The sequence below is a fragment of the Hemicordylus capensis genome, chromosome 10, assembly GCF_027244095.1.
Source record: "Hemicordylus capensis ecotype Gifberg chromosome 10, rHemCap1.1.pri, whole genome shotgun sequence".
Lineage (NCBI taxonomy): Eukaryota > Metazoa > Chordata > Lepidosauria > Squamata > Cordylidae > Hemicordylus > Hemicordylus capensis.
In genome coordinates this window covers 19,791,509-19,806,560 of record NC_069666.1, presented here as the reverse complement: position 1 = coordinate 19,806,560, position 15,052 = coordinate 19,791,509, and the positions used below count along the sequence as shown (strand labels likewise).

General features: G+C 46.1%; 1 protein-coding gene across 5 annotated transcripts in view; it reads left to right on the top strand.

The window, feature by feature from the left end:
- Nucleotides 1-15,052, top strand: part of CCDC33 (coiled-coil domain containing 33) — a 243,129-nt gene that overhangs the window by 124,941 nt on the left and 103,136 nt on the right. For all 5 annotated transcript variants that reach the window (XM_053273156.1, XM_053273159.1, XM_053273158.1 and 2 more), the window contains 3 exons: nucleotides 2,156-2,279; nucleotides 6,456-6,583; nucleotides 7,741-7,812. In XM_053273156.1, the coding sequence (XP_053129131.1) occupies nucleotides 2,156-2,279; nucleotides 6,456-6,583; nucleotides 7,741-7,812 (324 nt within the window). The remainder of the gene's footprint in view (nucleotides 1-2,155; nucleotides 2,280-6,455; nucleotides 6,584-7,740; nucleotides 7,813-15,052) is intronic.

The window sequence follows — 15,052 nt, the reverse complement described above, 5'->3', positions numbered from 1 at the left end:
GACATCAGCTATTCAGAATGTAGAATGTTCCCTTTTGGCCACAGTGGCTGAGGTTCATGGGAGTTGTAGTCCAATGGCAACTGGAAACCCAAGGATAGAACCCTGGGATAGTGGTTGGTAGAGCTTGTTCATTCACTTGTAGGCTAACTCCAACCTTGTTTCCCTATCTGACACGTGGCCAAAAGACTAGGTTCCAAAGGGTGATGGGCTTTCAGCTCTATCTGGATTTCAGAGGGTGGATTCATCCCTTCTCAGAGGCACCTGCCTTTCTTTGACATGCAAATACTCCATTGCTTTCATGCTCTGGTATCCACATCTCTATGTTAATGAGGGGAGGGAGGATATTCATGTGGAGTTAGCCCTAGGAGTTCAGGCTGAGTGTTGAAAAATCCCTCCTGTGAGCAAGTGTTTAGGCTCCCTCTCCTTCCCACATCAATCTCCCAACTGCACTCCTGAGCGACGCCACATTTTCTCTTGGTCCTTTGAAGCATCCCATGTTGTACTGTTGTGGCTGACTCAGGTTAGACTGGAAACATAGGCATCTGTGTCCTAGCATGGTGTGGGAGATACGGGGTCCCCCCCCCCCCGGCCAACTCCCCTGGCAATTGCAGGAGCCCAGAGCATCCTCCAGGAATGCATCTTTCATGTGCTTTGTGCATAATCATCTCTGTACATGCATATCTGATGAATCAGGTCAGACCAATGGCCTGACTTGCTCTGTACTTTCAAGTGAATGGCGGCTCTCCTGAGCACTGGGCAAAGGTTTCCCCCCCACCCCTTAATGCTTTAACTGGGCTTCTTTTAATCCTGAATTTGAAGCCAGGATATTTTCAAAAGGGTTTTCTAAATTGTGGATGATGCGTCTGTTAAGAGCTGGTCTTAACAGTCAAAATGAATAGAAGAAATGAAGGTGTGTAATAAATCCTCATAAGGATTCATTGAGTGAAAGTTATTATAAACCAAAGAATCCAAACACTTGAAAAATAGTGATCACACATTTTGCTCCATAACTCCACTTCTATAAGGGCTAGAGCTTAGCCTTTTTTTAAAATGAAAGCTGGGAATCTGGGGAAATTAATAGGACAGATCCGAAACCCGAAACGATTCGAATCGAATCAGCCGCAATTCGATTTGTACCCGAATCTAGCCAATGGACCACAGGGGTGATTCATTTTGTCTCCGAATCAGCTAGATTTGGGTACAAATCGATTTGTATCCGAATCGATTCGCACATCCCTACAGAGAGATAGGCTTGGCAGTTGGATCTCTGTCACACATCTGGGGGAACTTTGGTTTGCTACCATGCCATTTGTGAATGGGGCCTCAGAACTAAATGCACCCTGATTGCAAATGTGAAAGGCCTTTTTTCATTTAGAGAGGCAGGGTATGAGAACATAAGAACAGCTCTGCTGGATCAGGTTCAAGGCCCATTTAGTCCAGCATCCTGTTTCCCACAGTAGCCCACCAGCAGTCCACAGGGAAGAGATGAAGGCATGCCCTCTCTCTTGCTACTGCTTCCTTGTAGCTGGTATTTAGAGGCATCTTGCCTCTGAGCCTGGAGGTAGCCGATTGCTGTTAAGACTGGTGGCTGTTGATGGACCTGTCCTCCCTTATTTTGTCTAAGCCCCTTTTGAAGCCATCCAAGCTGGTGGCCATCACCATATCACATGGCAAAGAATTCCATAGTTTAATGATGCGCTGTGTGGAGAAGTGTTGCCTTTTGTTGAACCTACATTTCCTGGCAATCAGTTTCATGGGATGACCCGTCCCCTAGTTCTAGTGTTCATGTTCTGGTGTGTGAGAGAGATTCCCCTCCCCCATCCACTTTCTTTCTACTCCATGCGTAATTTTATAAACCTCTGCCATGTCTCCCTGTAATCTTTTCCAAACTAAAAAGCCCTAGATGCTGTAGGCATGCCTCAAAAGGAAGGTGCTCCAGGCCCAGATCATCATGGTTGCCCTCTTATGATTGTCCTTTTCCAGATCTACAATGTCCTTTTTGAGATATGGTGACCAGAACTGTACATACTACCCCAGAGAAGGGTCTGGAAGCCCTACCACGTATTTTATTAAAGCCTCCTAGTTCAATAAAATATGATAATGATATCTCTTCCTATACACTGACTGATCTCCTTCCATTCCTTCCCCTTCTCAGATTTCTGCTGCTAATGAACATCCCGAACAACCAGTGTGGAATGCGTCCTACCTGTTCCAAGGCAGGGATGGAGCCACCGCTTTTTCAGATGATACCGCCCTGGTAATTGAGTACTACAGACCAAGTGAGTTCTGCTTTCTTGCATTTGATCCAGCCCTTACTTCTGGAGAGGAGGAAAAGCATGCCAGTTCTCCCCATTCACCCGCTGCTCCTGCACTGGATGTTCTAGTGGGCCCATAGCAGTCAATACAGTATGCAAGCACCACATCTAAGGTGTGTAAGCCCAGATCATAGGGACACAGGAAGCTGCCATAAACTGAGTCAGACCATTGGTCTATCAGGCTCAGTATTGTTTTCACAGACTGGCAGTGGCTTCTCCAAGGTTGCAGGCAGGAATCTTTCTCAGCCCTATCCTGGAGATGCTGCCAGGGAGGGAACTTGAAACCTTCTGCTCTTCCCTTCTGCTCTTCCCAGCTCCATCCCCTTAAGGGGAATATCTTACATTGTTCACACTTCTAGTCTCCCATTCATATGCAACCAGGGTGGACCCTGCTTAGCTAAGGGAACAAGTCATTCTTGCTACCACAAGACCATCTCTCAAGACCAAGATCCAATTCTTGGATTTTATCCAGGAAATTGTAGCCTACATACATCAGAGTTCATGTATTTGTATGTTTGGGCCTTGCGTGGTCATCTGGGACTTTCAAGAGTGTACATGCTTCAGGTGGGCCAGGAAGACATACTCACTCCCCTCCACCCACATATGGGTAAGTTCAAGGAGATGTATCATGCAGTCCAAATCACCAAATCTGTGTACTTTGGATAAGAGCATGTCTAGGCAGGCTACAAACCTTCACAAATATCCCAGGCTGCAAAGTTCTCCATACTGGGATTTTGAAAGGAATTGTGGACAATTATAGAAGGCCAAACCTCCCCATGATCATGTTGATTTGGCTTTTAAATAAGCTGAGTTGTGTGGAGAAAACAACAACAAGAAATCGCTTGGTTTATGTTTCAGAACCAATTTGAATTCGCCTCTCACTCACAACCCCCAGAATCCAGCTCTACCCAGCCCTCCCAAATCCCCAGTCTCACTTCCCTTTAGACCAGAAGTCGGCAACTTTGCCTCTCCAGCTGTTGTTGAACTGAAATTGTGGTTAGTGGTGATGGGAGTTTTAGTTCAACAACAGCTGAAGAGCCAAGGCTGACAACCCCTGCTTTAGACCCTTACAGGGTCTGGGTCAACAGTGTCAGGAATGCTCCATCCACAAGAAGAGGGGAGGGGAGGGAAGTAGGGATTTCTTTCCACCGCTTCCCTCTCTGACATGCTGGTAGTGCACCAGTGGTACTTGGGAAATGTAGTTCCCTCAAGAGCTATTTCCGCAAAGGCCACTGAGACCTTTTGCCCTGGCATGCCACCAGAACACTGAAGAGGGGAGGAAGAGAAATATCTTCTTATTTTCATCCTCATGACCACAGCATCATTACCCCAGCCTGGTAAGTGTTTGAGGAGCAATGCAGATCCAAGGAGCATGAGTGGGGAGGATAAACAGGGGATTCTTCTCTGGCTCAGATTTTAATATGAGTTGGAGAAAAATTTGTAAGATTCATAATGTTCACCTCCTTCTTGAGGAGTACATAATGCCGGTTGCAGAGGAGTAACAGCAGGAGAGAGGGCATGCCCTCAACTTCTGCCTGTGGCTTCCAGCAGCATCTGGTGGACCACTGTGTGAGGCAGGATGCTGGACTAGATGGGCCTTGGGCCAGATCCAGCAGGGCTGTTCATATGTTCTTGTGTTCATATGAGTCCCTGAAGCTCATTTCTGGGTCTGAGTGGCAAATGTTGCTGGTGTTTCTAGGTCTAAGATAAGCTGTTTTGGCTGGAGGCAGTGGGACCCATATAAGATGACAAATTCAAACTTGGATTTTGACCCTCCTTTAATGGTGCCACTTCCAACACTCACTTTAGTTAGGAATGCAGAATGATCTGGTATGTAAGACCTCATCATCTCATTTTGAAACTTAGTTCTTGAATTTGAGTGGGGCAGAGGATTTCTTAAAAAATTTACCAATATTTACATGTTTTGATGACACTGAAATGTGCTCATAAGATAAGAGGGGACAAAACTCGATTGGAGATTTTGCCCCATTTTTCTAAAAAGTAAATTTATTGTCTAAGGCAGGGCTGCTCAACTTCGCGCCCCCCCCGCCACTGCATCTATTTTGAACGACAACTCCCATAATCCCCAGCCACAAAGGCCAATAGTCAGGGATTATGGGAGTTGTAGGCCAACTTCTGTAGGAGGGCTGAAGTTGAGCAGCTCTGGTCTAAGGTAAGGATTCCTGACTTTGGGTCCCCAGATGTTGTTGGATTACAACTCCCATCATCCCCAGCCACAATGGCCAAAGTCCTGCAAAAGAATTAGTAAACCTGCAACAGAGTAAGGAAATTTCCAGTAATACTAATAAAGAAGATAAAGGGAATCTTTCAAGTGCTTGATTCCAGAGTTCTGTTTGTCATGCCATGTAAAACAAGGGTTCTGAAGTTGAGTCCCCATATGTTGTTGGACTACAACACCCATCACCCCAGCCAGAATGGCAGTTTGAAGTTGTAGTCCAACAACATCCATGGCCCTTATGGCTGGGGGTGATGGGAATTGTAGTCCCACAACATCTGGGGGCCCAAGCTGAGAACTCCTGATGTGAAGAATACCTCAGTGAATGTCCACAAACCATTGCTTTGTTTATTAGCAGCAGCTGGAAATTAGAAAGCCAGTAATACCAACAAAATCTGAGTGGCTGAGAAAAATGTGGGGAATGATCACATTGGTCAAGATTATCTGCATATTTAAAATCTAATGATAAATTTCATCAAATGTGTAACACATGGAGAGTGACAATTAATTCTAATGCAAAGGACCCAAATAACACTGTCATGGACTGCTTATTCAAATATTTCAACCGGTTGTGAACTGTCTGGCACATTATTAATGTTTGTGAGCTTATTTTATGTTTTATAGAGCTGTGATTGTAATGAATAAATAAAAAGAAGCAGTTTTTTACAGTTTGCTGTAGCTTCCAGTTCCTTCAGTTTATTTGCGTTTTCCTCTGGCTGCTTTACCGATGCATATTTTGATAATAGCATGCATACAAACACTATATTCAGATTGTCACAATACGACTGCATCAAGATTCTTTCTGTGCAGTGTTTTATGGATGCTCACATGCTCTCTTGCAGATGGGTGGAATAGCACAAAAAGCGTTGTGGTATAACTGCACGTATAATTAGATCAAAAGGATTTTTGTGGCATTAGTGTGCATGTGTTCATTGTTAATGTTTTAAGGAGGAAGACAGCACTGAACTGAAGGAACTGAAAGTTGGCGGAAACTTGACTTGCACTGCACAACTCTGCTCTGTGGAAAAAATAAAGAAAAGAAAATGGAACCTTGGAAGATACTTTCCAATGTATCAATTCCACCTCCAAGAGTTTCCAGATGGCAATAAAATGTGATATCTGCAAAGCTTTCATTTAAACATTTCAAATGCTATTTTGCTTGCCACTCAGCTGTTCCTGCAGGCATCCATTTTCCTTCCCATCATGATCTTGTACTCTGTACACATGCCAAGCAGGAGACTCACACAATTTCCACAGCGCCACCTGCTGGCCAGCTCTTCCAGCAGAAGCCACCTCTTTTCATTACTACTTTTCTGGTGACTGAGGAAAAGGGTGGTTTCTTCTTGGAATGCAAGAGCTAACCAGCAGGTGGCACTATAGAAATTGTGTGAGGGCCCTGCTTGGCATGTGAACAGAGTACATGATGATGATGGGAAAGAATATGAATGCCTGCAGGAACAGCTGAATGGTGAGTAAAATAGCATTTGATATGTCTAAATGTGGTCCTTGCTCGCCATGTTTACAGAAGGGAGGATTGTGCAGAAGCCTGCAGGAACATATCTGTGGTAAGTTCACACTTGAAACTTGCAAGAAAACTTTGCAAATCCCTCACTTCATTGCCATCTGGAAACCCCCTTAGCTGGGAAAAGAGTTTTGACAAAGGGGGACCCCTTGCTTTACTTTGGATCCTGTTTCAGAAACAAGATGGGGCAATTTGGAACTTTAAAGTTCACGTGAGAAGACCAGGTAATTCCGGAGCTCCCAGATTCAGAGGAGATGCTCTAATTGGGCACTGTGTTTCACAGAAAGGAGCAATTGCAAATGCTCTGTGATGATTTCTCCCCACACTGTCTTGTAAGGAGGGACTAACTGATGCTTTTTCTCCTCCCTCCACCATGGCTCAGAAACGGACATTGAAAGCCAACCCAAACCCTTAGGTTTTTCTGTGCTGCCGCTGAGTAATCGTGTGTATCGGAAGCTTGTGGCAGACAGCAGCAGAAACGGGATCCGTGTCGAAAAACTTCCAATCGAGGTAACTGGGCTAGGCTCAAAAGACCCAACAGTAATATCCCTTTTGGTGGAGTCTTCACATGATAGGAAAAATGCTGGGAATGACCCCTCTTTCCCCATTGGGCTGGGTGCTGTTTGTAAACACACAGCTGAAAGCCACCCAAGAAAAAGGAGAGGAGAGCTGATCTTGTGGTAGCAAGCATGTCTCATTTATTAAGCAGGGTCTGTCCTAGATTGCATTTGAATGGGAGACTCTGAGTAGAGATGTGCACGAACCGGTTTGGAGGCCCTTTTATGGACCTCCGAATTGGTTCAAAGGTTCGGCGGTTCAGCTGGTTCAAAGTTGGGGTGGATAGTTTTACAAACCGAGGAGGGTGCTCTTACCCCCACCCCCGCGTTTTCCCCACCCGTGCTGTGTCTAAAAATGGTCCTGCAGGGCGACAGCATACCTCCTTGGTGCCCCAGTGTATGTCGGATTGGAAGTACCCGGAAGTGTCCGGTGCATGTTGCGACATGTCACTTCCGGGTCCTTCCGATCCAATGTAAACTGGGGCAGCAAGGAGGTATGCTGCTGCCCCATGGAACCATTTTTAGACACCGCGCTGGTAGGGAAAACGCAATGGTGGTGGGAGAGCACCCTCCCCGGTCCTTAAAGCTACCCCCCCCCCACCTTTGAACCATCATTCTCTGGTTCCGTGCACACCACTACATGTGAGCACTGTAAAATATTCCCCTTAGGGGATGGGGCCGCTCTGGAAAGAGCACTACCTGCTTGCATGCAGAAGGTTCCAAGTTCCTTCCCTGGCATTTGAACCCTCAAATTTCTAGGGTTGGAAGAAAAGTTGGATATTAGTGAATGAAAGGAAAGGGAAGGGAAGGTTGTGCGGTCAAGTTGGTGTCAACTCCTGGCGACCACAGAGCCATGTGGTTTCCTTGGTAGAATACAGGAAGGGTTTACCATTGCTATCTCCTGCGCAGTATGAGATGATGCCTTTCAGCACCTTCCTATATCGCTGCTGCCCAATATAGGAGTTTCCCATATTCTGGCACACACACACCAGCGGGGATTGAAATCGACAGCCTCCTACTCTCTAGGCAGGATGCTTCCCTGCAATGCCATTAGATGGCTATATATTAGTGGATGAACTGATCATCTTTTTAAATGTCTTGTTTCCCCAGAGGACAGACATGAAAACCACATCTGGAGAAGCACCGACAGTCCAGATTGGTCTGCAGCTGATCAATTCAGAGGTGAGGCAAAAGGGAAGCCCCATTGCTAGGTTGGTTTAGTGGACTCCAGTAACAATCTCTATGCTTCTTGTCTGTATTCCGATTAACACCCTTTAGGGAGTGGGACTAGAAGGAGATAGTCCATATGGGACAACTAAATGTTGGTCCTTAAGGGGGAGGATGGTGGTGCATCAGGCACATTTGTTGGAGAAATAGGTAGCCCTGGATGGGAAAAAAATCTTTTGTAGATTCCTCCGTATACCATGATTCAGGGGTTCCCAACCAGTGGTACTCCAGATGTTGCTGAACCACAACCCCCATCATCCCCAGCCACAATAAATTGTAGCTGGGGATGATGGGGCTTGTTGTTCAGCAACATCTGGAGTACCACAGGTTGGAAACCCCTGCCTAATTCACATGCCCACATCTCTAGATATGAACATATCAAGGGGCAGGATTATGGTCACTGGACCCTTCCTCTGTTCAGCAGAAGATTGGAAGAGAGTCTACCTTTAAATGCACATCTGTGGAGCCTCCATGTGATTGGAGATCATGCATTTTGCAGGGTCCCTGACTGCATGTACATAGTCTGTGGTTGCCATCCAGACTAAATTACAAATATATCATGGCAATGAAACTGATGCATCTTTACGCTCCAGATCTAATAGGTCTGAATGGGTTTTACTTCCTGAGTAAACATGCATAAGGTTAGTCTGCACGGCTGTGATTTTAAGCGAAATCCAAGTTGCTGATTTAAAGCTAGCCCTGCCAAGTGCTTTAAACAGAGGCCTCTGCAATTTTTCAGAAGCACCACATCTCCCATACACTGCTGCTGCCGTACTGAGTCTAGTTCCCCTTCACTGACCCTTATAAAGCTGGGCTCAAGTGGTGCAAAAATGCGGGCAAAAATGTCAGTAGAGAGAGCAGGCAGCTCAGCAGTTGACTGTGCTGGGAACAGGCTCCTCCTAGAACAGTTCTGTGAACAAAGATGATGGCATAGTCACAAAGGACTCTTCCTCCCTTCCTCCCTCACCACCCACTCCAGCTTTTGTTAAGGAGGCTGAGTTAAAATAATAGAGGCGGGGAGCTCAGGCTTGCTAGGAACCAGCTTCAGCCTGTCAATCCAAATGATGTTTCAAGGCATGGAGAGAATGCTCCTGTCTTGCCTTACTCTCCAGCAAAAAGAAAAATAAACGGTGGGGGGGAAAAGTGTATGTATATATGTGAATTATTAAGAACCAAGTTTTTTCAGCCTGCTAGTAACTGACCCAGAATTAACAATGTAGGAACAGGTCAGGCGTGCAGAGGGGCCTTGCCATCCCCCTGTGGTTCTGTGAGCCTACACTGGGGCCCCTGTGCATTCATTGCTTTCCGTAAGCCTTAGAGCAAGTGTTCTTAAAAGCAAGAACAAAAAAAGGAAGAAAGAAAAAAGAAAAAGCAAGTTTCAAGGAGCCTGGTTTCAAGAGCATCTTCCTTATGAGGCAAGGCTACAACATCTGGGGCTTTTTGGTTTAGAAAGAAGACGACTGCGGGAGACATGATAGAGGTCTATCAATCAGTGGATGGTGTGGAGAAAATGGATAGAGAGAATTTTCTCTCTCACACACATTACTCTAGAGCCAGGGGTCATCCCATGAAATTGGTTGCCAAGAAATGCAGGTCCAACAAAAGTAATTACTTTTGCACACAATGCATAATCTTGTGGAATTCTCTGCCACGAGATGTGGTGACAGCCAACAACCTGGATGGCTTTAAGAAGGGTTTGGATAACTTCATGGAGGAGAGGTCTATCAACGGCTACTAGTCGGAGGGCTATAGGCCACCTCCAGCCTCAAAGGCAGGATGCCTCTGAGTACCAGTTGCAAGGGAGTAACAGCAGGAGAGAGGGCATGCCCTCAACTCCTGCCTGTAGGCTCCCAGCGGCATCTGGTGGACCACTGTGTGGAACAGGATGCTGGACTAGATGGACCTTGGGCCTGATCCAGCACGGCTTTTCGCATGTTCTTATGTTGGATCCCAAGATGTTATTGGACTCCAGCTCCCATCATTCTGAGCTATTGTGGCTGAGGAATGCAGAGACATCTGGGGACCCAAGGTTGAGAACTCCTGCTTTCAAGGGAAGCCGCAAAGCCATTTCTGCACTCACCGTGGGCTGCAAAATTTTCAAGACTCTCAATGCAGACTGATATAGTCTGCACTGAGACTATATTGAACAAAATTTGGAAATATGGACACAGGATAATGGAGGATTCTGAAAACATCAATTCTGCTTTGAAAATGAAATTAGGTAATTCAGAACTCCAGAAGCCAGGGAGAAATTCAGAGGAAGAGAACTTTGAAGCATCCTTGTTACCAAGTGTTTTATATAAACAAGGATGCTTCAAAGTTCTCTTCCTCTGCATTTCTCCCTGATGTTTTCAGAATCCTCCATCATCCTGTGTCCATATTTCCAAACTTTGCAAAGAGTATGACACACATATGGTTTGCTACAACATTAGGAACATAGGAAGCTGCCTTATACCGAGTCAGACACCTGGTCCAACTAGCTCCGGACTGTCTGCCCTGACAGACAGCAGCTCCTCTGAGCTTTCAAACAGGAATTTCCCCCAGCCCTACTTGAAGATGCCGGAGACTGAACCTGGGACAATCATCATGGAAATGCAACAGTGAACTAGTGTCAATTTATTTTAAGTGATATCTTAAAACAAATGCCCACTGAAATGTAGGTTTATCTCTTCTGATCTGGATGGGGATGTTTGTTTGTTACTGAATTGCCCCCACCCCAAATATATTTTTATTTCCCTCCCCCAGTATTTCTACGCCCACCAAAAAAATTTAATTAGGAACTCCTCCTCAAGCTTCCTCCCTGTCTGCAACCCTGTCCACAAATGTCTTATGTTGATGTGCTTGGGTTTGGAAAATTCTTGTGGACTAGTAACTTTTATTTGCAAGAAGTGTGTGTGTGTGTGTGTGTGTGTGTGTGTGTGTGTTTATAGATATAGATTATAGATTATCGATACAGAGCAAATGAGAGAGAGAGAGAGATAGTTAGTTCTGTTCTCTTGGTCAAAAGGAAAAATGATAATGTTGGATTTATTGACAGATCCACCCCCAGCACTCAGATTTTTAACTTCTAGGATCCTGGGAATGAAACTGAAGCATGACAGTGCTTGCAAATCGCACAGATAAAATCTTGGCAAGCATCCCTGAGAAGCATTTTATCCGGGACGGGCACCCTCAAATGGGGGCTGCCTTTGCAATAGGGGCAACTGGGACATCTGTTTTATATAGCAGGGAACTGCTACGGATCCTGACATTTCTGAACCATTGCTGCTGCTGCTGCAGCTGGAGAAAAAAGCAATGTGCTTGCTTCCCCTCACCCCCGTAAAGTTAATTTGGGCCCGAACTTAAAGCTGTCAGGTTAATTCCATTGCGCTCTCCCCCCGGAGAGCCTCCGTGGCTGGGGCAGGGCTGTCTGGTGAGGTGTTTTGGAGTCGTGGCCCAGGGGGTCAGTGGAGAGGGGCCTGCGTGTGATGAATTATTCACAGGGGTGTCGCTAAGTGCAGAATTAATCCCCTTCCTTCCAGCTGGCTGCCGCACTAAATTATCACTCCTAGTCATGCGGGAAAATGCTGCAGAATTCATTTAGCTGATTCTTTTTTTGATCTAGGAACTGTTATTTTCCCCCCTCCTCCTCTTCCCCCTCCCCTAACTAATGTATGTACAACTGAGGGAGGGCACAGAAAATACCAGGTGACAGGCTCGGCTGGGCTTCTTGATTCTGCTCTTAAAGCTTGTTTCAGCAAATCGGTCCCAGCGACAATAAAAATGAAATAATTTGTCGCTTGAGGCACAAAAGGAGGGGAGGGGGGAGCTACATCACAGGTTAGAACAATCACAATTTTGCACTGGACTGGTTCTTTCTTTTAACCCTTCAGAATCTGGAAGCCTCCCCCTCTCCCCAAGCCAGCCAGGAGCCCAGGGCTTCTCAGACTGGGGTCCCCGGACGTTCTCGGATTCCAACAGCCATTGTCCCAACCAGGAGGCAGATCCTTAACGGGGCAAATGTGGGAGAGTTGGTCTTATGGCAGCAAGCACAAATTGTCCCTTTTGATAAGCAGAGTCTGCCCTGATTTGCATTTGAATGGGCGACTACATGTCTGAACACTTTGAGATATTCTTGAGATATTCAACCCCTGGTCACTTGGCAAAGAGGCATCTTTTAATGTGGTGATTCTCTTTGTTTAGCAGGGGGGCGGGGAGTAACTGGCCCTATTCACACACACACACCCAGCACAGTACCTGCAGTGACTGTTGCTGGTTTCTAACTTAGGTTTCTTTTTAGATTGTGAGCCCTTTGGGGACAGGGATCCATCTTTCTTATTTATTTATTTATTTATTTATTTATTATTTCTCTGTGTAAACCACTCTGAGCCATTTTTGGAAGGGCGGTATAGAAATAGAAGAAATAATAATAATAATATTAAAGAAATAATAATAATTAATAATAAGAGCAAAAGTAGAAAAATCAACAACAAACAGCAAGTGCCACCTTTGTAAAGAAGCAGATGAAACTGTGGACCACCTAATCAGCTGTTGTAAAAAGATCACACAGACTGACTACAAGCAAAGGCATGACAAGGTAGCAGGGATGATACACTGGAACATCTGCAAAAAATACAAGCTACCTGTAGCCAAACATTGGTGGGACCATCAAATTGAAAAAGTTGCATAAAATGAAGATGCAAAAATATTATGGGACTTCTGACTACAAACAGACAAACATCTGCCACACAATACACCGGATATAACTGTAGTCGAGAAGAAAGAAAAACAAGTGAAAATAATCGACATAGCAATACCAGGGGATAGCAGAATAGAAGAAAAAGAAATAGAAAAAATCACCAAATACAAAGATCTACAAATTGAAATTGAAAGGCTGTGGCAGAAGAAGACCAAAATAATCCCAGTGGTAATTGGTGCCCTGGGTGCAGTTCCAAAAGACCTTGAAGAGTACCTCAACACCATAGGAGTCACAGAAATCACCATCAGCCAATTACGAAAAGCAGCTTTACTGGGAACAGCCTATATTCTGCGACGATATCTATAACAACTGACAATAAAATTCAGCCATCCCAGGTCCTTGGGAAGGACTCCATGTCTGGATAAAACAAACCAGTCAATAACACCTGTCTGACTGTGTAAATAAACAATAATGAATAAATAATATTCCCCTTAGAGCAGGGCTGCTCAACTTCGGCCCTCCTGCAGATGTTGGCCTATATCTTCCAGAATCCCTGGCTATTGACCATGTGACTGGGGATTATGGGAGTTGCAGCCCAAAAACAGCTGGGGGGGGGAGTTAGTTGAGCAGGCCTGCCTTAGAGGGTTGAGCCGGTCTGGGAAGAGCACCTTCATGCAGAAGGTCAAAAGTATCCTCCCTGTTGTCTGCAAATGGGGCTGAGAGAGACTCCTGCCTGCAACCTTGGAGAAGCTGCTGCCAATCTGGGTAGACAATACTGAGTTAGATGGACCAATGGTCTGACTCGGTATAAGGAAGCAATTGGAGTCTGCAATTAATGCAGGATCATGTCCTGAATCAGTGCTTGGGTGTGGTATTGGACTGGATACAGGTGAATAAACTGATACACAAGGATGGTGTCCATTTTTGTGTGTGATTTGGAGGAAGTGGATCCCCCTTTCTCCCCTCTACAGTTGTCTAAAAGGAATCAGCTACTGTGTAGCTGTTCTCTCAGGCTAGATGGCAAGAGACCAAAGAGGCCTGCTGAATGAGAGAACATCTTTTCAGGAGAACATGAAGTTTGCAGCAGCCTGCGGTTTCAGTGGTTTTTCTTTCCCCCTGGATACTGGTCTCCTTAACAGCATCCTGATAGAAATAACCTTGGCAGGCAGGGGATGCTTTTCTTGATTCAAAATGGTAGGGAAATCTTTGCCAGCTTAATTTTTTGCATGTTGTGGCATTATCTTGGCTGGGGCAGTGCAAAATACTAGCCACTCCAGTGCTTGAAAATGGGCCAGTTTAGTGTAGCTTTGCCAGATCCTTATCTGGAGAGAGTGCCTATACCTGTGAATTGTATTATTATTATTATTAATTTTTTAACATTTATATCCCACTTTTCCTCCACAAACCAGTGTACGTGGTCATGTTTATCCTCACAACAACCCTGTTGAGGGTAGGGTAAGTTGAGAAAGAAGTGAATGGCCCAGTCACCCAGTGAGGAACATAGGAAGCTGCTATATACTGAGTCAGAGCATTGGTCCATCTTGCACGGTATTCACTACACAGACTGGCAGCGGCTCCTCCAAGGTTGCAGGCAGGAATGTCTCTCAGCCCTATCTTGGAGAAGCCAGGGAGGGAACTTGAAACCTTCTGCTCTTCTCAGAGCAGCCCCATCCCCTATGGGCAATATCTTACGGTGCTCACACATGTGGATTCCCATTCAAATGCAAACCAGGGCAAACCCTGCTTAGCATAGGAGACAATTGCTCCCTTAACTTTGTTTTGGGGCCAGGAGGTTTAGGGGCTGCGAGTGTGCAGTGCATTATGGGGATCCTGCAGTCTCCCAGCCCAGGGCTGGCAGATGATTGGAAAAACAAGGCTAAGGGAATGCTTGCGCCCATAACCTCATTTTGAAGGTGGGCTCCTGAGGTGGGTTTGCCGCTGTGCAGCCGCAGGGTCTGCCCTGGTTTGCATTTGAATGGGAGACGACCGGTGTGAGCACTGTAAGATGTTCCTCTTAGGGGATGGGGCTAGTCTGGGAAGAGCATCTGCATGCTTGGAGATGTAGTTCAAAAACAGCTGGGAAGCCAAGCTTGCTGACCCTTGGTCTATACATTGAGGCTATTCGCATGATGGGACGAAATCGGTCTAGCCTCTGCTAGCCCGATTTCCTCCCACCGTGGGAACCACCAGGCTCGGCTGAGAGCCTGGTGGTTCCTGAGCGGGTAATCCGCTCAAGGAGCCCGCCCCTTAAACCGGGTTTGGGGATCTTGAATAGCCACAGTGTGGCTCCATAAGGGATCCTCCATTTGGGGATCTTGAATAGCCAGTGTGGCTCTGCAGCTACTCACGGGTAGACCCCTGGCAGGAGGCGGGGGTCTCTCCAGTATGCCCAGTGTGCTCACGCAGGGCATACTGGAGCTTCCGGGGGCCATGTGACCCCCGATCCTCCCAGCCCCTGCCAGCTCTGTCACGGAACTGGCAGTCGTGCGGGTGACCAATCCGGCCTCCCAGGGCTCC